The sequence below is a fragment of the Oncorhynchus keta genome, chromosome 11, assembly GCF_023373465.1.
Source record: "Oncorhynchus keta strain PuntledgeMale-10-30-2019 chromosome 11, Oket_V2, whole genome shotgun sequence".
Lineage (NCBI taxonomy): Eukaryota > Metazoa > Chordata > Actinopteri > Salmoniformes > Salmonidae > Oncorhynchus > Oncorhynchus keta.
The window spans coordinates 29,611,009-29,638,247 of NC_068431.1; the positions used below are offsets into that span (position 1 = coordinate 29,611,009).

Consider the following 27,239-nt stretch of genomic DNA (forward strand, 5'->3'; position numbering starts at 1 on the left):
TCCCTCACCAACTTTAAACATCTGCTATCTGAGCAGCGAAACGATTGCTGCAGCTGTACATAGTCCATCGGTATATAGCCCACCCAATTTACCAACCTCATCCCCATACTGTTTTCATTTTATTTACTTTTCTGCTCTTTTGCACACCAGTATCTCTACTTGCACATGTTCATCTGATCATTTATCACTCCAGTGTTATTCTGCTAAATTGTAATTATTCACTCCCTCATGCCTTTTGCACAAAATGTATATAGATTATTTTTTTCTACTGTTATTGACTTGTTTATTATTTATTGTTTACTCCATATGTAACTCTGTGTTGTTGTCTGTTCACACTGCTATGCTTTATCTTGGCCAGGTCACCTTTGCAAATGAGAACTTGTTCTCAACTAGCCTACCTGGTTAAATAAAGGTTAAATAAAAAAAATGGCTGCCTAATGGAATCCAGCCAGCACAGCTGGATAGAGACTAAATACTAGAGAGAGTGGCCTCTGCATTGGACTGGAACTCCACAGAAAATTGTCATTGCAAAGAAAACAAGGCTGGATCTACAGCAGGCTAAATGATCAATTCCAACAGACACATCCAAAGATACCTTGCACCATTGTTTGACCAGAGTGCCAGGGCGAAATCCTAATTTGAGATCAAGTGACGGGCATGCTTCTCAAATTAAGATTCAACCCGACAATTTATGAGTTACAAGTCAGTTCTCTGTTCACTATGCTCTTCGGAATTTGTGTGACCAAAAACGATTATTGCTGAAAATGGGCTGTACTGTACTGTACTGGGAAGATTTAGCAATTTAACATTTTAAAAACAAAGCCAGACCACAAAGAACTCACAGAGTAGCCTAGTTGCTGCTCAAAAGCTACAAAAAGGAGTGAAGTAAAGTGAAGAACCATGAAACTGGGACCGACATTTTATGACACAATGTACATTTTAAGTCTTTGTCATTTAGCAGACGCTCTTATCCAGAGCGACTTACAGTAGTGAGTGCATACATTTTAGTACTTTAGCCGACAGACATTACAAGCGACTGACATTACAAGCGTGATTCAGAAATTACAAAGAGAGATTAAGGATACTATAGTCATCCCGTTTGAATTGATTAACTACAAAATGGTAAGACGTGTTTTTATTTGAATTCTTGTGCCGCACTACCCAAACAAGCTTGTTAGCTAGCTAGCTTTGGTCCAACGTTATGCTCTCTTAGAAGTTCAAAGACATTCAAAGTTCCTTCATAGAAGCCGCTCCTCCATAGGTATAATTCTGTGGGCCTAATTCAGATAATGCATGTCTTAACAAGATGCCCAGCACTTCAATAGAAGCCTCCTCCTCAACCCTCTGTCACTCTCACGATATAAACCGTTACTTTTTTGTCACGCCTGCTCCCGCTCCCCCTCCCTGGCGCCTGTTTTTGCTTTGTCAATATGGATTATTGTGTGTAGATTGATGAGGGAAAAATATCTATTTAATACATTTTAAAATAAGGCTGTAACTTAACAAAATCTGGAAAAAGTAAAGGGGTCTGAATACTTTCTGAAGGCACTGTAACTCAACATATTCTCAAAAAGCATACAAAGGCTGTGTGTAATTAACAGTATATGATTATTTTATTCATTGTGATGGGGATAATTGTGTAAGTGTCGAGCCTGCTCCTGTTCCTCCTCGCTGGCACTCGAAGGCAACAGGTGCCCCCAGCATTACGCACTCCTGCCACCATCATTACGCACACCTGCCTTCCCCTGTCACGCGCATCAGCAATTATTGGACTCACCTGGACTCAATCACCTGTGTCATTACCTTCCCTATATCTGTCTGTCCCCAAGCTCTGTTCCCCACTTCAGGATTAATTGTCGTACGTCACCAGTATGTTGACGCTGTTCCTGTCTTGTTCCATGTCTCTTCCTTATTGAATGTTGACTCCCCGTACCTGCTTCTCTAATCCAGTGTCGGTCCTTATAGAATCCTGAAGCCATCAAACGAAGCATCGGGGAGTGCTGGCTTTCCAATTGGTGCTGACGTCACGTCCAGGGGCCGCCGCCGATGGAACTGGGGGTGCCTATAAGCCAGCTCGTCAGGCTTCCATGCCCTAGCTGACTTGAGAGGTTTTCTTGTCCCGGTTTGCTCGGCAGGTGCCCATCTCATGTCCGGCCTCAGCCGGATCACCAGGGTTTTACGCCTCGCCAGGCATCTACGCTTCAGCCAGCTCATCAGGCTCCCATGTTCCAGCGCTTCGTCTGAACTTTAACACGTTTTTGGAAATATAAGGAACATATCTTTCATATCAGTGAGAAATCATTTTCAAAAAACAAAAGGTTAAATTACTACACACCTTTTACACAGCCATATTTCCATTTACAGCAATTATGTACGGAAAACAGTCGGAAGACAGAGTCGACTACATGTGCTAATTAGCTATCTGCATCTCCAAACACCTGTATGTAAATAGAAGACAGACGCAACAAATGCATTGTCACAGAAAAATACTGTCAGCTGCAACTGTTAACCGGTTAAGTATGTGTTTATTTACTGTTTGAGAAATTATTGTGGTGATTTGAAAGTGGAGGGCTTTATGTTTCTAGAACCGTACCACAATTGAGAATCAATTTTAGCTTAGTTTGAGTATTTGGCTGTTTTAGCTGGCAGAGACAATTCGTCTCTAAACAGAACATGTAAGGTCCTTGGATTATAAGGTGTAACGTTAGGCTCCTTTTCCTTTAGTCCATTGTTGAGCAATGTTTACCCCCAAATGTTGTAAAGATTTTCAGAGAGCTAGCCAAGCAGTGAGGGAAGCAGACTCCATAGTAGTCTGATTAATCAGGCTGTAATACACAATTAATACACAATTAATTGGTATTACCATGCCATGACAATGAAAATTGTATATTCTGAATCAGGGGAGGATGGAGAAAATTATACACCAATTCCACTGTTCCTAGGCCGTCATTGAAAATAAGAATTTGGTCTTAACTGACTTGCCTAGTTAAATAAAGGTAAAATCAAATGTAAAAAAATTCTCCATACTCCTCTGATTTTGAATATTCCATTTTCATTGGCATGTTTGGTTCTCTGATAGGATGGAGGACCTCCTCCGGAATTTGTCATAATTACTAAGTCTATGGAAGGGGGTGAGAACCATGAGCCTCCTAGGTTTTGTATTGTCAATGTACCCAGAGGAGTACAGAAACTAGCTGTCCTCTGGCTACACCATAGTGTTAATTTTTTTTTAGTATAGTTTTCACTAGTTTTCACTATTTAGTAATGTTTCACTATTTTTATTTTTAGGAATTTCACTGAGGAGGTTGGTCCTCTCCTTCCTCCTCTGAGGATCCTGCACTGATATAGGTTAATGTTTTACCTGTAACGCCTTGGCAAGAAAGGTTGGTGGGACCTGACCCTCATAGCAGGAAATTAAGAAGTAATAATATGGTAATAATTAATGTGCTTGCTAAAGGTACTACTGTTATTCCCCATACTAAACTACATACTACAGCTGAAGCAAGCACACACACATTTCTTCAAGAAATACCTTTCTACACCTTATTACTTTTTACAACATTTCCTGCTGTAAGACTATAAAGAACTGTGTTATTATTATTTTAAATGGGTTTCCTGATGTTATTTTTGTGTTTTTTATTTTCATTCTTTACCATTGAATACTGATATTGATTTGTCTTTTAATGCAATATAAATAACATTATTTGCCCAGATGAATTGCTGTTGAATACATTGTTACATTTTACATTTGCATAAAGCATTTTTATTCTGAAAATGTAAAGTTGTTACACCTGAAAGTTCACTGAAGCAAATGGTCAGCTGTCTAGTATTTGCTGTTGAATAAAATGCCCATTTGAAATAGTTGACAGGCCTAGTTTACCATTGAAGACCATTCACCGTACAGAAAGTAAACTTTATGTCAATAAAGAGTATTTTAATATCCATAATGTTTGAGCCTGTCGAATGGATATATGAAGACATGTCAATTTCCCTAACCCACCAATCACAGACGGTTGCGTGCGTCAACACAGCGAAAGGGGGCGGTCTGTTGTCAACATTTTTGCAGCGCTTCGCAGTGAAGGTAAGTAGGGTCGCCTAATGTTAACTTTCTAAAAAAAGTTGAGGGAGCAAGATACATATTTGGTGTGGATAAACTGTGTAGCTACGTTGTCAAAGATAATGTCAACATTGCTGCGGATTTAGTTGACCAATTTGACCTCATTTGGCTATCAGATTTAGCTTGCATGCTAACTGATAAGCTAATGACTAAATCTACTAGTTAGCTGTCCAAAGAGCGCTGACCTGCAAGTTACTCCTCAGGTCAGTCATCTTTCTATCTAGCTATATTTTGAATTTATTTGGGTTATTTTGATGTAGAAAGTGTGACGAGAAGAGGATAATGATCAAAGCATGATGATGGAAAATAGGTTAGTAGCTAGCGCGTTAGCCACTTTGTAGCCATAGCCCTTGGTGTTTGAGTGCAACAAGTAGCTAAGAAAGATGACTGACCTGAGGAGTAACTTGCAGGTCAGCGCTCTTTGGCCAGCTAACTAATAGCTTTAGTCGCTAGCTTATCAGTTAGCATGCAAGCTATAAATAGTTTTTTAAAATGGTACCTTTATTTAACTAGGCAAGTCAGTTAAGAACAAATTATTATTTTCAATGCTAACGTTAGTTGACAGCTCTTTCAGGCTAGATGGCTATGCTTGCTAGCTGACTGGCCACAAATATGTCAACACTGGTTTACATGAACCAACTTGTTGATTTAGCTAGCGACTTAGTTTATCATTAGTTTTTTATCACATCTATTTTGACGACCTACAACAATTGTCTTCAGCCATAGTTATCCAGACATAAATACTTTGATGTATGAACAAGAACTCAAATTCAATACCTAGTGGTGTTTAGTATCTACCTACGTAGTTCTCACATCTAATTGAAATTAATTGAGCTGCCTGCCATCTGCTTTGACTTTACATGCCCCTAGATTAAGTGATAGTTACAGCTAATCCACACTGCAGGAAAACCAATATACTCAAATTTGACTAATCTTGTTGCCTAATCATCTAGCTAACTCCATCCACCTATAGTCTTACAGGGGTAGTATAGTCTTTTCAGAGATTTCAAAAGTTGTGACACATTTTTTACTTACCACAGCAGCTGATAGAGCTACCATGGCCTCTTCGGGGTTTCGGGGTGACGTTTCCCATGTGCGTGGCGGCCGTGATCCCGTCTTCTCTGAGGCCATCAACCAGAAGATGCGTGTCCCGGACCGGCTGAGAGTGGGGCCAGGCATGGGACAGGGAGGGGAAGAGGCGAGGCAGGGGCGTGCTGAGCGTCCCGCTTCCTATAGCATGCACATCCCAGAAAGGCTGTCTCTCACAGGTGGGTGCATGTCTGGTCTGTAGGTAGGCCTATTAATAAATACAAAACGGGAGGTATTTTATGTGTCTTAAGTTAGAAGTGGAGTTGGGATAGAATGGAGACCGGTCAGAAGAACAACTCCTTTAGACACTTTACAATGCTGGATATAAAGCTCTTTAGATGTTCTCAAGATTTGAGTTGGAGCAGTCATGGGAGCTTTGTGTGAGTTCCTTTCATATCTGTGTTCTGATACCTCTGACTTAATAATAGATGCCCCGGACATGAGCCCCCGTCCACTGTTCACGCCATCCAAGCACAACTCAGCCCTCCCCCTGGGGCTTGCATGGGAGGCACAGCAGCAAGGTGCCTGGGACAGAGACCCCTACATGAGGGAACCAGTGCAGGTATGTGAGACTGCAGACTGGACTTTTTGTTTGGGAACAAGTTGTCTGACAATAATTGGATGAATGTAGTGTGACTGATGCATGCAGTGTTAAGCCATTGCTCAGAATATCATTCTTCAGAGCTGTTTAAATTATTCAATATGCAGACACCACCTGGATTGAAACATTACCAGCAGCTTCCATCTGGTCCTACCCTCACCATCTAACTCATGTTACTCTTTCTCTCTCCTGTGACAGAGTCCCCTGCGGAGGTCCTACAGTGACCAGGCTTTTGGCAGGAGTGATCCTGACACCCCCACCTCCAAACAGGCACTGCACACCCCCACCTTGTAAGTACAAGACACATTGGATTAAACACGAATTAACTATTTTTGGGAAGCCTGTGATTGTCACTATAACAATCCAGCTCTTTCCTTGGACCAGCGAGGGGGGTTACATGTCCAACGCTTCCTGATAAGCCGAGAAAAAAAGCTCCCAAAACACATGGTGCTGAATATTTTCAGAACACTTCACTTTAAAACACAACGTTTGTTGGTTTTATCACCTTGTGTATGAAACAACTTGGCTGTATGTAAGCATAGTAGCATTATTTTGACCCTTGTTCAGTCTTTCAACACAACGCTTGCCTGCCCTTTCAAACCTGGAACCTTCCAGAAAGGCAAAGGAAAAGTTGCATTGTCGGCTTGGGACATTCTAAATTCTATTGACTTTGCACTGCCTGAGGCCCATACTGCTATGTCCTCCTCCTTTTGAGTTGTGTTTCCAGCGGAGGGAGACAAAACATTGGTTCCTCTCATATCTAGCCTCTCCAGTTGCCTATACAGTTGAAGTCTGAAGTTTACATACACTTAGGTTGGAGTCATTTAAAACTCGTTCTTCAACCACTCCACACATTTCTTGTTAACAAACTATAGTTTTGGCAAGTCGGTTAGGACATCTACTTTGCATGACACAAGTCATTTTTCGAACAATTGTTTACAGACAGATTATTTCCCTTTATAATTCACTGTATCACAACTCCAGTGTGTCAGAGGTTTACATGCACTAAGTTGACTGCCTTTAAACAGCTTGGGAAATTCAAGAAAATTGTCATGGCTTTAGAAGCTTTTTAGGCTAATTGACATAATTTGAGTCAATTGGAGGTGTAGCTGTGGATTTATTTCAAGGCCTTCCTTCAAACTCAGTGCCTCTTTGCTTGACATCATGGGAAAATCAAAATAAATCAGCCATGATTCAGAAGAAAAATTGTAGACGTCCAAAGGTCTGGTTCATCCTTGGGAGCAATTTCCAAACGCCTTAAGGTACCACGTTCATCTGTACAAATAATACTACGCAAGAATATACACCATGGGACCACGCAGCCATCATACCAGTCAGGGAGGAGACTTGTTCTGTCTCCTAGAGATGAACGTACTTTGGTGCGAAAAGTGCAAATCAATCCCAGAACAACAGCAAAGAACCTTTTGAAGATGCTGGAGGAAACGTGTACAAAAGTATCTATATCCACAGTAAAACGAGACCTATATCGACATAACCTGAAAAGCCGCACAGCAAGGAAGAAGCCACTGCTCCAAAACCGAGCAAGCCGAAGAACACCATCCCAACCGTGAAGCTTAGGGGTGGCACCATCATGTTGTGGTGCTTTGCTGCAGGACGGACTAGTGGACTTCACAAAATATATGGCATCATGAGGAAGGACAATTATGTGGATATATTGAAGGAACATCTCAAGACATCAGTCAGGAATTTACAGCTTGGTTGCAAATGGACAATGACCCCAAGCATACTTCCAAAGTTGTGGCAAAATGGCCTAAGGACAACAAAGTCAAGGTATTGGAGTGGCCATCCCAAAGCCCTGACCTAAATCCCATAGAGAATTTGTGGGCAGAACTGAAAAAGCGTGTGTGAGCAAGGAGGCCTACAAACCTGACTCAGTTACACCAGCTCTGTCAGGAGGAATGGGCCAAAATTCACCTAACTTATTTTGGGAAGCTACCTGAAATGTTTGACCCAGGTTAAACTATTTAAAGGCAATGCTACCAAATACTAATTGAGTGTATGTAAACTTCTGACCCACTGGGAATGTGATGAAATAAATAAATAAGCTGAAAGAAATCATTATCTCTACTGTTATTCTGACATTTCACATTCTTAAACTAAAGAGGTGATCCTAACTAACCAAAGACCAGGAATTTCAACGAAAAAACGGAGTTTAAATGTATTTGGTTAATGTGTATGTAAACTTCCGACTTCAACTGTATGTTGGTTATATTTGAGGCAGCGTGAAGCCAGGCAGATGGTCAGTCATGTGAGTCAATTGAAGTTATGTGGTGTATGTGGCCTTGTCACAATGCTTGGTAACAGTTGTGCCCCTCTCTGTCTAACCTCTGTTGTGGTGACCCTACCCACCCCCACCCCTCCCTTGTGACTGTTATAGTCGTGGCGGTGCAGGACGCCCCCCTAAGCACTCCGCTGCTGCTGCAAACCCCCTGCCCATGCCCCTGGGGCTCCCTGCCATCCCACCCAGCCACCTGTCCCCAACGACCATGCTACAGGCCGCCAAGGAACTGGGCCAACAGGCCTCACAGCGCCTCCTGCAGACTGTCACACAGAAATACAGGTTAGGGGCAACTCCTACCTTCTCTGTCCTGAGTGACCCCTGCCTACCCACTCCTAAACAAATTGCACCTAACTTCCTTCCATTCCTTCCTTGCTTTGGCATGCATGTCTGTCATTACACTACTAATTCAAATTTTCCTCAAGATATGGATTCTGTCTCAAAGCCTTTGCTTCGAGATAAGGATACATTATTTTCTTCATGATAACTTCCATTACTCACAACTTTTGTTGAATCATAGTGTTAATCAATTACTGATTAATCCTTTACCTTGATGAACTGTCCCGAAGCACTCTAAACTCTGCTTGTCACTTCTCCCTGCTTTGCTCTTGCTTTGGGTAGAAGTTTCCAGTAGGCACAGATCTTGGATCAGCTCACCCTCCCATAATCCTAACCTTCGCCTTTACAGACAATGGAGAAATGACCTTAGATCAGCGGCAGGGTAGCCTAGTGGTTAGAGCGTTGGACTAGTAACTGGAAGGTTGCAAGTTCAAACCCCCGAGCTGACAAGGTACAAATCTGTCGTTCTGCCCCTGAACAGGCAGTTAACCCACTGTTCCTAGGCCGTCATTGAAAATAAGAATTTGTTCTTAACTGACTTGCCTGGTTAAATAAAGGTAAAATAAAAAAATAAAATCCATGGGACAACTTCATCCTACTACTGCTTTATGCTGGCTTTTGTTGTCCTCTGGTTGCTTTTTCCTCTTTCTGGATCCCTCCCTGTTGTTTCTCTGCCTTGTTTTGAAGGCCCCTTTGCAGACTGTGGTCTCTCCCTGGTTTAAAGGTTCAGTTATCCTGAACATCCTACGACTGCTGTGGTCGAGGCACCCCCTGTGTACGTTGAACCAGCCAGGAAAAGGTGACAAGTTCTGGCAAGCCATTTACTGTTATTGGGTGTGTTCCGGGGTTCGAATAAACCCTGTTTTCAGAAGCCTAAAGTATTTAATTGTGGTGTGTGCATTGTGCCATTTACATGTATCCCTGTGTGTGTGGTTGGCAGTGCCATGCAGGACTCCTGGATGAGCCCAGATGATGAGGGAAGTGCCGCAGCTGTGGAGTTCATCGTACTTAGGAGACAGGTAAGCAGGCTAATTACCCCCTTACTGTTAGTGTTGCTGTACTATTTGGTTCAGTCCATGCCGCCAGGTTGAGTAGCCAGTGTTTTACCAGTAGATGGAGCCAGAAGCCATATCTTCTATATTTTCTTCTGGCCATTGTTGAGGCACTAATATTGCTTGTGTTATGGATACTTGTATGTTGTATTTATGTAATGTGTCTTTTCTCAAACAGGCTCAGAAATCGAGGCCATCTTTACACTACGCCAAATGCTTTGTAAAAATAATCGGTTACTTACAGTATAATGAGTAAGATGGCACCGACAGACATGGCAGCTCTGCTTATAGCTCCTCAGCAACTTTGCAGTATTTTGTTTTTGTGTGGGTTATTTCTTACACTATTAGCTCAGAATGTTTTTTGTGTTATTACATACAGCCGGAAAGAACTCTTGGATATCAGAATGGCGGTAACTCACCAGCATTACGACCAGGAATACGACTTTCCCGAATTGGATCCTTTTTTTGCACACCCCAGGGCAATTGAACTTATCCCAGAGGCTGCTCCAAGACGCTGCTAGCGGTGAAGACTTCTCGTCCGACTCAGAAGGGAGGCACACCATCCACCGCTTCCGAGTATATTACTCGCTAATGTTCAGTCTCTGGACAATAAAATAGACAAGCCCAGGACGAGGATCTCCTTCCAGAGAGACATCGGGGACTGTGGCATACTTTGTTTCACGGTATCATGGTTCTCTCCGGATATACTGTCTCCGTCCCTACAGCCAGCTGGGTTCTCAGTACACCGCGCAGACAGGAATAAAGAACTCTCCGGGAAGATTGGCGGTGGTGTGTTTCATGATTAACCACTCATGGTGTGATTTGTGATAACGTACAGAAGCTCAAGTCCTTTTGTTTACCCAACCTAGAATACCTTACAATCAAATCTCTCCCTATCCCAGTCTGCTGTCCCCACTTGCTTCAAGATGTCTACCATTGTTCCTGTACCCAAGAAAGCAAAGGTATTACCTCTCAAGAGAATTCTCTTCGGTTATAGTCACAGCTGTGTATATTCCTCCTCAAGCCGATACCACAACGGCCCTCAAGGAACTACAATGGACTTCATGCAAACTGGAAACCACATATCCTGAGGCCGCATTTATTTTAGTAGTGGATTTTAACAAACCAAATGAGGAAAACACTACCTAAGTTCAAGCAATACATTGACTGCAGTACTTGTGCTGGGAAAACTCTTGACCACTGCTATTCTCTCTTCCGGGATGCCTACAAGGCCCTCCCTTCGGCAAATCAGTTCACGACTCCATTTTGCTCCTCCCTTCCTATAGGCAGAAACTCAAACAGGGAGTACATGTGCTAAGGACTATTCAACTCTGGTCTGACCAATCAGAATCCATGCTTCAAGATTGTTTTGATCACGCGGACTGGTATACGTTATGGCTAGCCCCGGATAATATCGTTGACCTGTACACGGACACGGTGACAGAGTTCATTACGAAGTGTATAGATGTTGTTCCCACTGTGATGACCAAAACCTACCCAAACCAGAAACCGTGGATAGATGGCAGCATTCACACTAAGCTGAAAGCGCAAACCACCTCATTTAACCATAGCAAGGTGACTGGGATTATGGACGAATACTAACAGTGTAGTTATTCCCTCCGTAAGGCAATCAAACAGGAAAAACGTCAGTACAGAGACAAAGTGTAGTCGCAGTTCATCGGCTGACACAAGACGTATGTGGCAGGGTCTACAGACAATCGCGGATTACAAAGGGAAAACCAGCCACGTCACAGACACCGACGTCTTGCTCCCAGACAAGCTGAACACCTTCTTCGCCCGCTTTGAGGATAACACAGTGCCATCGACACAGCCTGCTCCCAGGGACTGTGGGCTCTCATTCTCCGTGGCCAACATGAGTAAGACATTAAGCCTGTTAACATTCGCAAGGCTGCCGGACCAGCCGGCATCCCTAGCCGCGTGCTCAGAGCATGCGCAGACCAGCTGGCTGGAGTATTTACGGACATATTTAATCTCTCCCTATCCCAGTCTGCTATCCCCACTTGCTTCAAGATGTCTACCATTGTTCCTGTACCCAAGAAAGCAAAGGTAACTGAACTGACTATCATCCACTTCTGTCATCATGAAGTGCTTTGAGAGGCTAGTTAAGGATCATATGACCTCTACCTTACCTGAGACCCTAGACCCACTTCAATTTGCTTACCGCCCCAATAGATCTACAGACGATGCAATCACCATTGAACTGTACACTGCCTTATCCCACCTGGACAAGAGGAATACCTATGTAAGAATGCTCTTCATTGACTAGCTCAGCCTTCAACACTCTAGTACCCTCCAAGCTTATCAAGCTCGGAGCCCTGGGTCTGAACCCTGCCCTGTGCAACTGAGACCTGGACTTCCTGAAGGTCTGCCCCCAGGTGGTGAAGGTAGGAAACAACACCTCCACTTCACCGATCCTCAACACAGGGGCCCCACAAGGGTGTGTATTCAGCCCCCTCCTATACCCCCTGTTCACCCATGACTGCGTGGCCACACACAATCCTCCAACTCGATCATCAAGTTTGCAGACAACACAACCATAGTTTGCCTGATTACCAACAATGACGAGACAGCCTACCGGAAGGAGATGAGGGCCCTGGCGGAGTGGTGCCAGGAAAATAACCTCTCCCTCAACGTCAACAAACGAAGGAGCTGATTGTGGACTTCAGGATAAAGCAGAGGGAGCACGCCCCTATCCACATTGACGGTACCGCAGTGAAGGTGGAAAGCTTACAGTTCCTCGGCGTACACATCACTGACGATCGAAATGGTCCACTCACACAGACAGTGTGGTGAAGAAGGCACAACAGCACCTCTTCAACCTCAGGAGGCTGAAAAAAGGTGGCTTGGCCCCTAAGACACTCAAACTTTTACAGATGCATACATTTGAGAGCATTCTGTCGGGCTGTATCACCACCTGGTACGGCAACTGCACCAATCGCAATCTCAGGGCTCTCCAGAGGGTGGTGTGGTCTGCCCAGCGCATCACCAGGGGCACACTCCCTGCCTTCCAGGACACCTACTACACCCAATGTCACAGGAAGGCCAAAAATATCATCAAGGACATCAACCACCCGATCCACGGCCTGTTCACCCCGCTATCATGAAGGCGAGGTCAGTACAGGGCATCAACGCTGTGGCCGAGAGACAGAAGCTGTTTTTCAATCTCAAGGCCATCAGACTGTTAAATAGACATCACTAGCCGGCTAACACCCGGTTACTCAACCCTGCACCTTAGAGGCTGCTGCCCTATATACACTGCTCAAAAAAAGAAAGGGAACACTAAATTAACACATCCTAGATCTGAATGAATGAAATATTCTTATTAAATACTTTTTTTGTTTACATAGTTGAATGTGCTGACAACAATCACACATTATCAATAGAAATCAAATGTATCAACCCATGGAGGTCTGGATTTGGAGTCACACTCAAAATTAAAGTGGAAAACCACACTACATGCTGATCCAACTTTGATGTAATGTCCTTAAAACAAGTCAAAATTAGGCTCAGTAGTGTGTGTGGCCTCCACGTGCCTGTATGACCTCCCTACAACGCCTGGGCATGCTCCTGATGAGGTGGCGGATGGTCTCCTGAGGGATCTCCTCCCAGACCTGGACTAAAGCATCTGCCAACTCCTGGACAGTCTGTGGTGCAACGTGGCGTTGGTGGATGGAGCGAGACATGATGTCCCAGATGTGCTCAATTGGATTCAGGTCTGGGGAACGGGCAGGCCAGTCCATAGCATCAATGCCTTCCTCTTGCAGGAACTGCTGACACACTCCAGCCACATGAGGTCTAGCATTGTCTTGCATTAGGAGGAACTCAGGGCCAACCGCACCAGCATATGGTCTCACAAGGGGTCTGAGGATCTCATCTCGGTACCTAATGGCAGTCAGGCTACCTCTGGCGAGCACATGGAGGGCTGTGCGGCCCCTCAAAGAAATGCCACCCCACACCATGACTGACCCACCGCCAAACCAGTCATGCTGGAGGATGTCGCAGACAGCAGAACATTCTCCACGGCATCTTCAGACTCTGTCACGTCTGTCACATGTGCTCAGTGTGAACCTTCTTTCATATGTGAAGAGCAAAGGGAGCCAGTGGCGAATTTGCCAATCTTGGTGTTCTCTGGCAAATGCCAAACGTCCTGCACGGTGTTGGGCTGTAAGCACAACCCCCACCTGTGGACGTGGGGCCCTCATACCACCCTCGTGGAGTCTGTTTCTGACCGTTTGAGCAGACGCATGCACATTCGTGGCCTGCTGGAGGTCATTTTGCAGGGCTCTGGCAGTGCTCCTGCTGCTCCTCTTTGCACAAAGGTGGAGGTAGCGGTCCTGCTGCTGGGTTGTTGCCCTCCTACGGCCTCCTCCATGTCTCCTGATGTACTGGCCTGTCTCCTGGTAATGCCTCCATGCTCTGGACACTACGCTGACAGACACAGCAAACCTTCTTGCCACAGCTCGCATTGATGTGCCATCCTGGATGAGCTGCACTACCTGAGCCACTTGTGTGGGTTGTAGACTCCGTCTCATGCTACCACTAGAGTGAAAGCACCGCCAGCATTCAAAAGTGATCAAAACATCAGCCAGGAAGCATAGGAACTGAGAAGTGGTCTGTGGTCACCACCTGCAGAACCACTCCTTTATTGGGGGTGTCTTGCTAATTGCCTATAATTTCCACCTGTTGTCTATTCCATTTGCCAACAGCATGTGAAATGTATTGTCAATCAGTGTTGCTTCCTAAGTGGACAGTTTGATTTCACAGAAGTGTGATTGACTTGGAGTTACATTGTCTTGTTTAAGTGTTCCCTTTATTTTTTTAAAGCAGTGTACATAGACATGGAATCACAGGTCACTTTAATTATGTTTACATAGTAATTTCATGTGCATATACTGTATTCTATTCTACTGAATTTTAGTCAATGCCACTCCGACAATGCTCATCCTAATATTTATATATTTCTTAATTCCATTTTACTTTGAGATCTTTGTGTATTGTTGTGACTTGTTAGATATTATTTAATAAGAATCATTGTCCTCATCCCATCGGTTGAGGATGCCAGATCATTCTTTAAAAGTAATTTCCTCACCATCTTAAATAAGCATGCCCCTTTCAAAAAACTAAGAACAGATATAGCCCTTGGTTCACTCCAGACCTGACTGCCCTCGACCAGCACAAAAACATCCTGTGGAAGACTGCACTAGCATTGAATAGTCCCCGCGATATGCAACTTTTTAGGGAAGTCAGGAACCAGTACATGTAGTCAGTTAGGAAAGCAAATGCTAGCTTTTCCAAAAATAAATTTGCATCCTGTAGCTCTAACTCCAGAAAGTTTTGGGACATTGTAAAGTCCATGGAGAATAAGAGCACTTCCTCCCAGCTACCCACTGCACTGAAGCTAGGCAACACTGTCACCACCGATAAATCCACGATAATATAGAATTTCAATAAGCATTTCTCTACGGCTGGCCATACTTTCCTCCTGGCTACCCCAACCCCGGCCAACAGCTCCACAACACCCGCAGTTACTTGCCCAAGCCTCCCCAGTTTCTCCTTCACCCAAATCCAGATAGCAGATGTTCTGAAAGAGCTGCAAAACCTGGACCCGTACAAATCAGCTGGGCAAATCTGGACCCTCTATTTCTAAAATTATCCACCACCATTGTTGCAATCCCTAATACCAGTCTGTTCAACCTCTTTCGTATCGTCCGAGATCTCTAAAGATTGGAAAGCTGCCGCGGTTGTCCCCCTCTTCAAAGGGGGTGACACCCTAGACCCAAACTGTTACAGACCTATATCCATCCATTTCTAAAGTCCTCGAAAGCCAAGTTAATAAACAGATCACTGACCATTTCGAATCCCACAATTCTCTGCTGTGCAATCCGGTTTCCGAGCTGGTCACGGGTGCACCTCAACCACGCTCAAGGTCCTAAAAACGATATCATAACCACCATCGATAAAAGACAGTACTGTGCAGCCGTCTTCATCGACCTGGCCATGGCTTTCGTCTCTGTCAATCATCGTATTCTTATTGGCAGACTCAATATCCTTGGTTTTTCTAATGACTGCCTCGCCTGGTTCAACAACTACCTCTCAGACAGAGTTCAGTGTGTCAAATCGGTGGGCCTGTTGTCCGAACCTCTGGCAGTCTTTATGGGGGTGCCACAGGGTTCAAGTCTCGGGCCGACTCTCTTCTCTGTATATATCAATGATGTCGCTCTTGCTGCGGGTGATTTCCCTGATCCAACTCTACTCAGACGACACCATTCTGTATACATCTGGCCCTTCTTTGGACACTGTTAGCAAACCTCCAAACGAGCTTCAGTGGCATACAACACTCCTTCCGTGGACCCCAACTACTCTTAAATGCTAGTAACACAAAATGCATGCTTTTCAACCGATCGCTGCCCGCACCCGCGCACGCCCGACTAGCATCACTACTCTGGATGGTTCTGACTTAGAATATGTGGACAACTACAAATACCTAGGTGGCTGGCTTGACTGTAAACTCTCCTTCCAGACTCATATTAAACATCTCCAATCCAAAATCAAATCTAGAATCGGCTTCCTATTTCGCAACAAAGCCTCCTCTCACGCCGCCAAACGTATCCTCGTAAAACGGACTATCCTACTGATCCTTGACTTCGGCGATGTCACTTACAATATAGCCTCCAACACTCTACTCAGCAAACTGGATGCAGTCTATCACAGTGCCATCCGTTTTGTCACCAAAGCCCCATATACCACCAACCACTGCAACCTGTATGTTCTCGTCGGCTGGCCCTCGCTACATATACGTCGCCAGACCCACTGGCTCCAGGTCATCTGTAAGTCTTTGCTAGGTAAAGCTCTTCCTTATCTCAGCTCACTGGTCACGATAACACTCACCAGTAGCACGCGCTCCAGCATGTATATCTCACTGGTCATCCCCAAAGCCAACACCTCATTTGGCCACTTTTCTTTCCAGTTCTCTGCTGCCAATGACTGGAATGAATTGCAAAAATCACTGAAGTTGGACACTTCTATCTCCCTCACTCAACATCAGCTAACCGATCGCTGCAGCTGTACACAGCCCATCCAATCTACCTACCTCATCCCCATATTGTTTTTATTTACTTTTTTGCTGTATTGCAGACCAGTATTTCTACTTGCACATCGATCACTCCAGTGTTAATTTACTAAATTGTAATTACTTCGCTACTATGGCCTATTTATTGCCTTTCCTCCTCACACCATTTGCGCACACTGTATATAAACTTATATTTTTCTATTGTGTTATTGACTGTACGTTTGTTTATTCCATGTGTAACTCTGTTTGTCGCACTGCTTTGCTTTATCTTGGCCAGGTTGCAGTTGAAAATGAGAACTTTCCTACCTGGTTAAATAAAGGTGAAAAAAATTAAGAAATGTATGTGTTGAAAATACCAATTTTTTTACATAGTCAACTTAAACACAGCTTTGACACACACACTTATGCCACCAGGGGCCTTTTCATAGTCCCCAAATCCAGAACAAATTCAAGAAAACGTACAGTGTTAAATAAGGCCCTTATTGCGTGGAACTTCCATCTCCTATTGCTCAAATTAACAGCAAACCTGGTTTCCAAAAACAGATGAAGCAACACCTTGCGGCACAACGCCTCTCCCCTATTTGACCTAGATAGGCTACATATCAATGCATACACACAAACTATGTGTGCCTTTTAAAAAATCTGTAGTTCTGTCTTTCAACTGTTCTTGTCTAATGATGTTCTGTATTATGTTTCATGTTTTGTGTGGACTCCAGGAAGAGTAGCTGCTGCTTTGGCAACTGCTCATGGGGATCCTAATGAAATACCAAATATTACTGCACTTTTGGAACTAGGAACACAAGCATTTTGCTACACCCGCAATACAATCTGTAAATATGTGTATGTGACCAATAAGATTTGATTATAACAGATCCGCACCGTTCTCTCTCGTGTCCAGGTGGTAAAGATGAGTCGTCGTCTGGCGGGTCTGGAAAGGCAGAATGCTGAATGCAGACAGACGGAGCTGGTGCTCTTCTCCCTGCTCCTTTCTGCCTGCCTGCTCAATGGATGGCTCTGGATACGCAGATAACAGACACATGTCATTCAAACAGCCCACTCATCTGCACTACAACCCTCCAACCAGCTACTTTGCTCAACTCTGCATTACACATCCACTCAGCTGGGTATTGCAGTGCACTTATTTACATACACATGTTGGTGTTAGGTGCTCAGCATCTATTGTTTAAAATGCCATCTCTTCCCTCATCTTTCTTTCAAGGCCAGGGGAGGAAAGGAAGCTGTTTGGACCACTTAAGTAGGGGCAGTTCATCCATTTTTACATGTGGCCTTATTTTCACTCTTTCTGTTGTCGTTGATTCCCAAACTTGTAATTGTTTTATTTGTTTCCTTACAGAGAAAATTGGTTGTCATCACTTGCCATTGACTATAATGCAATATCCAAATATGTTGGAAGCATATTGGAAAACACTCTAAAACACTCCACATTACATAAGAGTACCATTCTGAATGTCTCTTTACTCAGTTTTTTAAAAAGTCCACTGTGCCATAAATCCATGTTTGATTCTGTTTCTGTTTACAACAAAAATATGGATTTATTGGGATAGTGAAATAAATAAATATTGAGCAGAAACAATTTAGAATGGAATTTTTACGTGATATGAAATTTACAATTTCTCTCATATAATATATATTTAATAAACAAACTGGGGATCAACTACAAGCACAAAGTGAAAATAAGTAATTTAAATGTAAAAATCAGGGAACTTCCCCTTAGGACTGAGGATTGAATGAGGGTGTTGAGAGTTAGTGTGCAAAGGTCAAATAAAATAAATGACAATGCATTGTCAAGGTGGAGGCTGGCCAATTTCAACATAAACAGGGATTGATTCATGCATCAAGGATTGGCCGTCTGACCTGGACAGCTAGTGTTTACCACGGCTGGAGGAGGTGATGGTGTTACTGCTGACGTTCTGCTACATTCTGGTGGCTAGGTTGGATAATCAGATTCACGTCATAGGTCTGTCAAAACACAACTTGTAACATTTGAATGTAGTTGGTAGTCTCTTCCCATAGCCCCTGTATCTGGGGGTGGATCGCCATAAGTCAGTTGGTAACTGGTCTGAAGTATCAAGAAAACCATTATGGCATGATTTAGTTGGAACTTTTCAGAACTAAAGAAGCCTAAATTGTAATCAGTTGCAGACAGTACATAGGTAATAAGGTTCTAAGACCTACACTATATATACAAAAGTATGTGGACACCCCTTCAAACTCTTTCAGCTACACCCGTTGCTGACACGTGTATAGAATTGAACACACAGCCATGTAATCCCCATAGACAGACGTAAAAATCGTCAGTCCTCGGTTGCAACACTCACTACTGAGTTACAAACTGCCTCTGGAAGCAACGTCAACACAATGAAATGTGTTTCCATGGCCAAGCAGCCACACAAGCCTAAGATCACCATGCACAATGCCAAGCGCCAGCTGGAGTGGTGTAAAGCTTGCCGCCATTGGACTCTGGAGCAGTGGAAACGCGTTCTATGGAGTGATGAATCACATTTCACCATCTGGCAAACCGACAAGACTAATCTGGGTCTGGCGGATGCCAGGAGAATGCTACCTGCCTGACTGCATAGTGCCAACTGTAAAGTTTGGAGTAATAGTCGGGCTGTTTTTCATGGTTACAACTAGGCCCCTTAGTTCCAGTGAAGGGAAATCTTAACGCTAAAGCAAACAATGACATTCTAGACAATTCTGTGCTTCCAACTTTGTGGCAACAGTTTGGGGAAGGCCCTTTCCTTTTTCAGCATGACAATGCCCCCGTGCACAAAGCGGGGTCCATACAGAAATGGTTTGTGGAAGAACTTGACTGGCCTGCATTGAGTCCTGACCAACCACATCGAACACCTTTGGAATGAATTGGAACGCCGACTGCGAGCCAGGCCTAATCTCCTAACATCAGTGCCTGACCTCTCTAATGCCTGAATCGAAGAATGTCCCTGCAGCAATGTTCCAACATCTAGTGGAAAGCTCTCCCAGGAGAGTGGAGACTGTTATTGCAGCAAAGGGGGGGACCAACTCCATATTAATGTCCATGATTTTGAAATGAAATGTTTGACGAGCAGGCGCACACATACTTTTGGTCATGTAGTGTATATTTAATCAAGACTTCAGTGGCTTGGAACTTAAGTTTATCCAATGAAATTATATATGCAGTCATTTTTTCAGAAGTCAAATTATGTTAATCACAATGAATGTACATGTTGCACTAATTTATTGCATGGGTTTTATTTTTAAACTTTTGACGTTGCACAGGCTTTTCTTGTACATGTATTTAATAAATTAGATTTGATATAATGTTGAGTGAGGTTTGTGTTGTCTGTTGGGTCTTTCAACTGCTTGCACCTTAGTCTAGACCACCCAATTTAAATACATGTGTAGTAAACATTCCAATAGAGCATAATGCACAGAATGAACATGAGTCGCATTGTATATTTATTTATTTAAAAAATTAAATTAATTCTAAACCAAGAGAACTCACTTTCTGAAACATTTGGAAAGTCATTATTTGGAACATTGTCAGGAGAACATCATAGTGAAACCACACAGAAACGGCATGAGATGATTTTTGTAAAAAAACAACAATCTTGATTAGAATTAATTTAATTCAACATGAATGGCGATTGTACAGCAGCTTCTATTGTATTGACTTTGTGAAAATGCACCAAAATACTAGAAGACATTGCATCTTTAAAGATAGTTGGTGAGTTTACCAGTACCATCTTCAACTTGATTGATCACAAACATTAATACAAAGTTGGATGAGAATCATTCCCATCACAAGACTGATAAGGCAGGTCTGCAGGCACTTACTGCTCACTTTGTGACTTAAACTTGTAAATGTTAAACACTTGTAACATGAGAGAAGTTGTGAAATTGTCTGTTGTTTAACAGTCATGGATACAGCACATTGTTTGGCTCCTGGCTCAGAACACAGAGGGCCTTATGATTTAGGGTTGGAATTTGAAGCAAGACTCAAGGACTGGCCTTCGGGTGGGACAACAAATAGTTGCCATCAGAACAGATTAAGTGGAATACCTTTGCTTTAAGAGTTTAATTAATTTAAGTATAAATAACATCTTCTGAAGCTTCAGGTACAGGCTGGTACAGTCCCTGATAATGGGGACTTTGAAATGTCCATATGACTGTCAGTCACACCACGAGAGAACATTTAATGCTCTCCCAATATGTTGAATATTAAAATCCATTGTCCTTTTTAAAATGTAACCATTGAACATTTTTGATTTACATACGGTAAAACAGCAAGTGCAACTGATAGCCATCCAATGAGCCTAAGCAGGGATGGATTACCGAACAGGCACGCAGGGCATACCCACTTCCCCAAAAAACAAAAAATGCATTTGGGGGGTTGGGGCCCCCAAATAGTATATGATAGCAAAATGTGTAGAATTGTAGGAAATCTGCAATGTTTTCTCTGTGCCTCTGTGTAGAATAGCAGGAAATTTGCTTTAAATTAAATGTTTACCCCCTTTTCTCCCCAATTGTTAGTAGCTACTATCTTGTCTCATCAGTACAACTCCTGTACGGGCTCGGGAGAGATGAAGGTTGAAAGTCATGCGTCCTCCGATACACAACCCAACCAAGCCGCACTGCTTCTTAACACAGCGCGCATCCAACCCGGAAGCCAGCCGCACCAATGTGTCGGAGGAAACACCGTGCACCTGGCAACCTTGGTTAGCGTGCACTGCGCCCGGCCCGCCACAGGAATCGCTGGTGTGCGATGAGACAAGGATATCCCTACCGGCCTAACCCTCCCTAACCCGGACGACGCTAGGCCAATTGTGCGTCGCCCCACAGACCTCCCAGTCGCGACCGGTTACGACAGAGCCTGGGCACGAACCCAGAGTCTCTGGTGGCACAGCTGACGCTGCAGTAAAGCGCCCTTAATCGCTGTGCCACCCGGGAGGCAGGAAATTTGCTTTAAAACAGCAAAATCTTCCCAGACTCATGTCAAAATGTGAACAAAAGCACGAGATAAGCTATAAAACAGCAAAAAAAAAATCTCTGCCCCATGGCAAAAAGTGTAGAATTGCAGGAAATTAGCTTTAAAACGGCAACATTTTTTATTAGCCTCATGACAAATGTGTAGAATAGCGTTATAAATGCCCGGAGGTCGGTGCCCCAAATGCGGTAGTCTGGCCTGAGCCTCAGCTGAAGTGTAACATAATAGAGCATTCAACCTCAGTCCCCACTCCCAGGGTCCATTGTCTATCCTGGACAGCCAACTTGACACTAGACAGGGAGAAAATGCCCACCTGTGCTGCAAATGTTACATTTTCAAAAACTGTGTGCTTTTCATTCAGTTACAACACTGACATAGTTCTCTTAAACACTGGCCTACTAGCATCAGCCAGGTTGAAGAAATGTAGATATGAGGGGACAGTTTGTTTGAGCAGGGGAAGTTCAATTTGTTGAGACACATTGTTGACCTTTTTTTTTCCTTTTTTAAAAATGCCCCCCTTGTAAACTTTTGAAACTACATACAATAGTGGGTTCAAGCCAGGTGACCAGCTGGTGGAGTGTTTATTTGGTCCCATATTTTTGGCTTTGGATTGGAAATGTTCACAACTGCTACCTAGATTGTGATGTGGGTGAATATTTCAAAGTCACTGTTAAAAAGTTGCTGACGTGATATATTATATGATCGTTGTCTGTAAAACGAACTATAGATAAACTCATTCTGTTACCTTTGGTAAAAAGCAAGGGACGTGCAGTTATGAAACTGTCTTGGATTTCAACTGCTAACACTATTTTATCACCACATAGGCTGCACACAGCCAGACCATTTCTGATCTTTTGCCCATTTCAATTGGTCAAAAGACCAATTAATGGAAAAAGATCAGAATTGGTCTGCTTTTAAACACAGCCATATAATGTCATATACAGTGCATTCGGAAAGTAGTCAGATCCCTTCCCCTTTTCAACATTTTGTTAGGTTACTGCCTTATTCTAAAATTGATTAAATAAAACTTTTTCCTCATCAATATGCACATACATTATGACAAAGCAAAAACAGGTTTTATCAATTTTTGCAAATCTAATAAACCTAAAAAACAAATACCTTATTTAAATAAGTATTCAGACCCTTTGCTATGAGACTTTAAATTGAGCTCAGATGCATCCTGTTTCCATTGATCATCCTTCAGATGTTTCTACAACTTGATTGGAGTCCACCTAGGATAAATTTGATTGATTGGACATGATTTGGAAAGGCACACACCTGTCTATATAAGGTCCCACAGTTGACAGTGCATGTCTGAGCAAAAACCAAGCCACAAGGTCGAAGGAATTGTCGTTAGAGCGCCGAGACAGGATTGTGTCGAGAAACAGATCTGGGGAAGGGTACCAAAACATTCATGCAGCATTGAAGGGCCCCAAGAACACAGTGGCCTCCATCATTCTGAAATGGAAGAAGTTTGGAACCACCAAGACTATTCCTAGAGCTGGCCAGGCCAAACTGAGCTATCGGGGACAAGGGACTTGGTCAGGGAGGGGACCAAGAAACCGATGGTCACTCTGACAGAGCTCTAGAGATCCTCTATGGAGATGGGAGAACCTTCCAAAAGGACAACCATCTCTGCAGCACTACCATTCAGACCTTTACGGTAGAGTGGCCAGACGGAAGCCACTCTTCAGTAAAAGGCACATGACAGCCTGCTTGAAGTTTGCCAAAAGGCACCTAAAGGACTCTTAGACTATGAGAAACAAGATTCTCTGGTCTGATGAAACCAAGATTGAACTCTTTGGCCTGAATGCCAAGCGTCACGTCTGGAGGAAACCTAGCACCATCCCTATGGTGAAGCATGGTGGTGGCAGCATCATGCTGTGGGGAAGTTTTTCAGCGGCAGGGACTGTGAGATTAGTCAGAATCCAGGGAAAGATGAACGGCTCAAAGTACAGAGAGATCCTTAATGAAAACCTGCTCCAGAGCTCTCAGGACCTAAGACCGGGGCGAAGGTTTACCTTTCAACAGAACAATGACCCTAAGCACACAGCCAAGACAATGCAGGAGTGGCTTCGGGACAAGTCTCTGAATGTCCTTGAGTGGCCCAGCCAGAGCCCAGACTTGAACCCGATCAGAGAGACCTGAAAATAGCTGTGCAGCGACGCTCCCCATCCAATCTGACAGAGCTTGAAAGGATCTGCAGAGAAGAATGGGAGAAACTCCTCAAATATAGGTGTGCCAAGCTTGTAGCGCATACCCAAGACAACTCGTGGCTGTAATCGCTGCCAAAGTGATTCAACTAAGTACTGAGTAAATGGTCTGAATACTTATGTAAATGTAACATAATTGATTTTTTTGCGAAAATCTCGAAAAAACTGTATTTACAGTTGTTTTTTTTTCATTATGCAGTATTGTGTAAATTGGTGAGGGGAAAAAAACTATTTAATCCATTTTAGAATAAGGCTGTAATGTACTTTTTTTTCAAGTCAAGGGGTCTGAATACTTTCAAATGCATTGTATATAAACAATGCCAATCAAGCTTGTAAATTAGAAGGACAGGTAATTACCAGAATGTCTGTTCGTTGCATAAACTAGAAGTTAAAATCCCAACGGACTATTTTAGGCCTAAAATAATTTGAAGCAAGTTTGGGCGGAAGAATCTAACCAAACCCAGCCAGACTGGAATGAATTACACTTAACAGGTATGGTGGAGAACCTTATAACTGAAGCATAGGCACATTGGTGAACACCAAACCTCTTCTACTGTACTTCAAAGAGACAGACCCCATCCAGTGGGGTCACACATGCAGCACATTGGACCACAGTAGAAAGGTGTGATTCTCGCTCCCCCTTGTTCTCCACTGTGACATGTGAGGCTGGGCCCCCAATACTTTAAACAGTGCATTGTGGTCCTTGGCTGGCTGTGCCATGTAACCGAATGGCTTCTAAAAACCTATTCCATTCGGTTCAGTTAAATGATACACATGCCATACACACAGTATCTAAATACAGTATTTACAGGTTAAAATAATGTTTTGTAGTTTACAATATATCTTTGATTACCCAAGTGCCACATCTAACATTGGTGAATAATGTACTACCACACATAAATAAGAATACCTAAGTCAGACTAAATGTTAAAAAACAACGTTTTGAAACACACTCAGAAAAATAAGTAGTGCAATAAATGCAATGAATGGTAGCCAAGAAATTTGGTCCAAGGGGGCTAGTTAACCAATAGCCTCCAGCAACACTGTACAAGAGAGTTAATTGATCATTCTGATGACACTAAAACCTCCTGACTCAAACTGTACGTGGTATTAATTAAAACACGGTATTGTTCATTAAAAACACATCTAGAAAAATAGTGCATTTTAACACACCCTAGTTAAACACCAGACATCTATTTAAACACCAAACATATATTTTTTTTAATGAAAAAAAAAGTAATCCTTCACCTATTTTGAAAGTGTGTGTATGAAGGTGTTTGTGTGTGAGTGAGTGTGTCGATAGTGCACAAACACACTTGTCCTCCCATCCTGTCCTGTCCTGTGACCTATAGAGGCCACGGTTCAGAGGTCAGGGGTTGAGTTTCAGATGAGGACCTCCACCATGTCGTTGTCCAACTCCTGTTGGGAGGCTGATGGGGGCTGGGGGTGGGACTGCACAGGGGCGCGCCTTTCCAGGGTACTGCTATGGAACACAGGCACATCTACAGACAAATAGGGAGAAGGTTAGTCAACTGATCAAAGGGAATGTCTACCCCCAAAACAAAGACATCATAGTCCCCAATCCCCATATAGATCACTACTCTTGACCAGAGCCACATACAGTGCCCTCAGAAAGTATTCATACCCCTTGACTTATTCAACATTTTGTTGTGTTACAGCCTGAATTCAAAATGGATTAAATAGATTTTTTCACCTCACCCATCCCCTACACACAATACCCCATAATGACAAATGAAAAACATGTTTTTAGAAATTGCAGCAAATTTATTGAAAATTAAATACAGAAATATATAATTTACATAAATGTAATACTTTGTAGAAGCACCTCGGGCAGCAATTACAGCTGTGAGTCTTTCTAGGTAAGTCTCTAAGAGCTTTCCACACCTGGGTTTTGCAACATTTGGCCATTCCTCTTTTCAAAATTCTTCAAGCTCTGTCAAATTGGTTGTTGATCATTGCTAGACAACCACTTTCAGGTCTTGCCATAGATTTTCAAGCAGATTTAAGTCAAAACTGTAACTCAGCCATTCAGGAACATTCACTGGCTTCTTGTAAGCAACTCCGTTGTGTAGATTTGGCCTTGTGTTTTAGGTTATTGTCCTGCTGAAAGGTGAATTAATCTTACCGTTTTTTGGTGGAAAGCAGACAAACAGGTTTTCCTTGAGGATTTTGCCTGTGCTTAGCTCCATTCGGTTCATTTTTTTCCCTGAAAAACTTCCCAGTTCTTATTGATTACAAGCATACCCATAACATGATGTAGCCACCATTATGCTTGAAAATATGGAGAGTTGTACTCGGCAATGTGTTGTATTGGATTAGCCCCAAACATAACACTTTGGATTCAGGACAAAAAATTGTTTTGCCACATTTGTTGGAGTATTACTTTAGTGCCTTGTAGCAAACAGGATTCACATTTGGAATATTTGTATTCTGTATAGGCTTCCTTCTTTTTACTCTGTCATTTAGCTTAGTATTGTGGAGTAACTACAATGTTGTTGATCCACCCTAAGTTTTCTCCTATCATGGCCATTAAACTCTGTCACTGATTTAAAGTCACCATTGTCCTCATGGAGAAATAATTTTCCTTCTTCTCAGGCAACTGAGTTAAGAAAGACACCTAACATCTTTGCAGTGACTGGGTGTATAGGTAGACCATTCAAAGTGTAATTAATAACTTCACCGTGTTCAAGGGGATATTCAATGCCTATTTCTACCAATAGGTGCCCTTCTTCACGAGGCATTGGAAAACCTCCCTTGTCTTTGTGGTTGATTCTGTGTTTGAAATTCACTGCTCAACTGAGGGGCCTTACAGATAATTGTATGTGCAGGGTACAGAGATGAGATAATCATAAAAAATCCTGTTAAACAGTGTGACTTGTTAATAGTGACTCCCCATCCCGCATGCGGGAGCGTAATCATCGCCTGACACTAATTAGCATAACGCAACGGACATAAATATTCCTAGAAAATGTTCCTATTCATGAAAATCACAAATGAAATATATTGAGACACAGCTTAGCATTTTGATAATCACCCTGTCATCTCAGATTTTCAAAATATGCTTTACAGCCAAAGCTAGACAAGCATTTGTGTAAGTTTATCGATAGCCTAGCATAGCATTTTGTCCAGCTAGCAGCAGGTAACTTGGTCACAGAAATCAGAAAAGCAATCAAATTAAATTGTTTACCTTTGATGAGCTTCGGATGTTTTCACTCACGAGACTCCCAGTTAGATAGCCAATGTTCCTTTTTTCCAAAAGTAATATTTTTGTAGGCAAAATAGCTCTGTTTGTTCTTCACATTTGGCTGAGAAATCGCCCGGAAATTGCAGTCACGAAAACGGCTTCCAAATTAGGTCCATAATATCGACAGAAACATGGCAAACGTTGTTTGTAATCAATCCTCAAGGTGTTTTTCAAACATTTATTCGAT

At 43.0% G+C, this 27,239-nt stretch overlaps 2 protein-coding genes across 5 annotated transcripts in view; one reads left to right on the top strand and one right to left on the bottom strand.

Annotated features, from left to right (window-relative positions):
• The first annotated feature begins 4,012 nt into the window (after positions 1-4,012).
• Positions 4,013-19,914, top strand: LOC118390040 (mitochondrial fission factor-like). 4 transcript variants are annotated; one of them, XM_052529857.1, is made up of 9 exons: positions 4,108-4,320; positions 5,158-5,385; positions 5,635-5,768; positions 6,006-6,097; positions 8,206-8,388; positions 9,170-9,244; positions 9,386-9,464; positions 16,865-16,907; positions 17,486-19,914. In XM_052529857.1, exons 2-9 carry the CDS (start codon positions 5,175-5,177, stop codon positions 17,533-17,535), a joined length of 867 nt encoding a protein of 288 aa, XP_052385817.1. In that variant the 5' UTR covers positions 4,108-4,320; positions 5,158-5,174; the 3' UTR covers positions 17,536-19,914. The 4 variants fall into 4 exon arrangements, with proteins under 4 accessions (XP_035636074.1, XP_052385817.1, XP_052385818.1 ...); XM_035780181.2 differs by lacking the exons at positions 4,108-4,320; positions 16,865-16,907 and adding an exon at positions 4,013-4,081; XM_052529856.1 differs by lacking the exon at positions 16,865-16,907 and having other exon boundaries at positions 4,112-4,320.
• Positions 19,915-20,033: 119 nt separating this feature from the next.
• Positions 20,034-27,239, bottom strand: part of LOC118390041 (angiomotin-like) — a 51,601-nt gene continuing 44,395 nt past the window's right edge. Inside the window, 1 exon segment of the mRNA XM_035780190.2 lies at positions 20,034-25,289. Within this exon segment, the coding sequence (XP_035636083.2) occupies positions 25,171-25,289 (119 nt within the window). The 3' untranslated portion in view covers positions 20,034-25,170.

Coding starts and splice junctions, on each gene's coding strand:
- LOC118390040 (XM_035780181.2), top strand. CDS start 5,175: ATGGCCTCTTCGGGGTTTCGGGGTGACGTTTCCCATGTGCGTGGCGGC. Junction 6,098..8,205: donor GCACTGCACACCCCCACCTT/GTAAGTACAAGA, acceptor TGACTGTTATAG/TCGTGGCGGTGCAGGACGCC. Junction 9,245..9,385: donor GTTGAACCAGCCAGGAAAAG/GTGACAAGTTCT, acceptor TGTGGTTGGCAG/TGCCATGCAGGACTCCTGGA.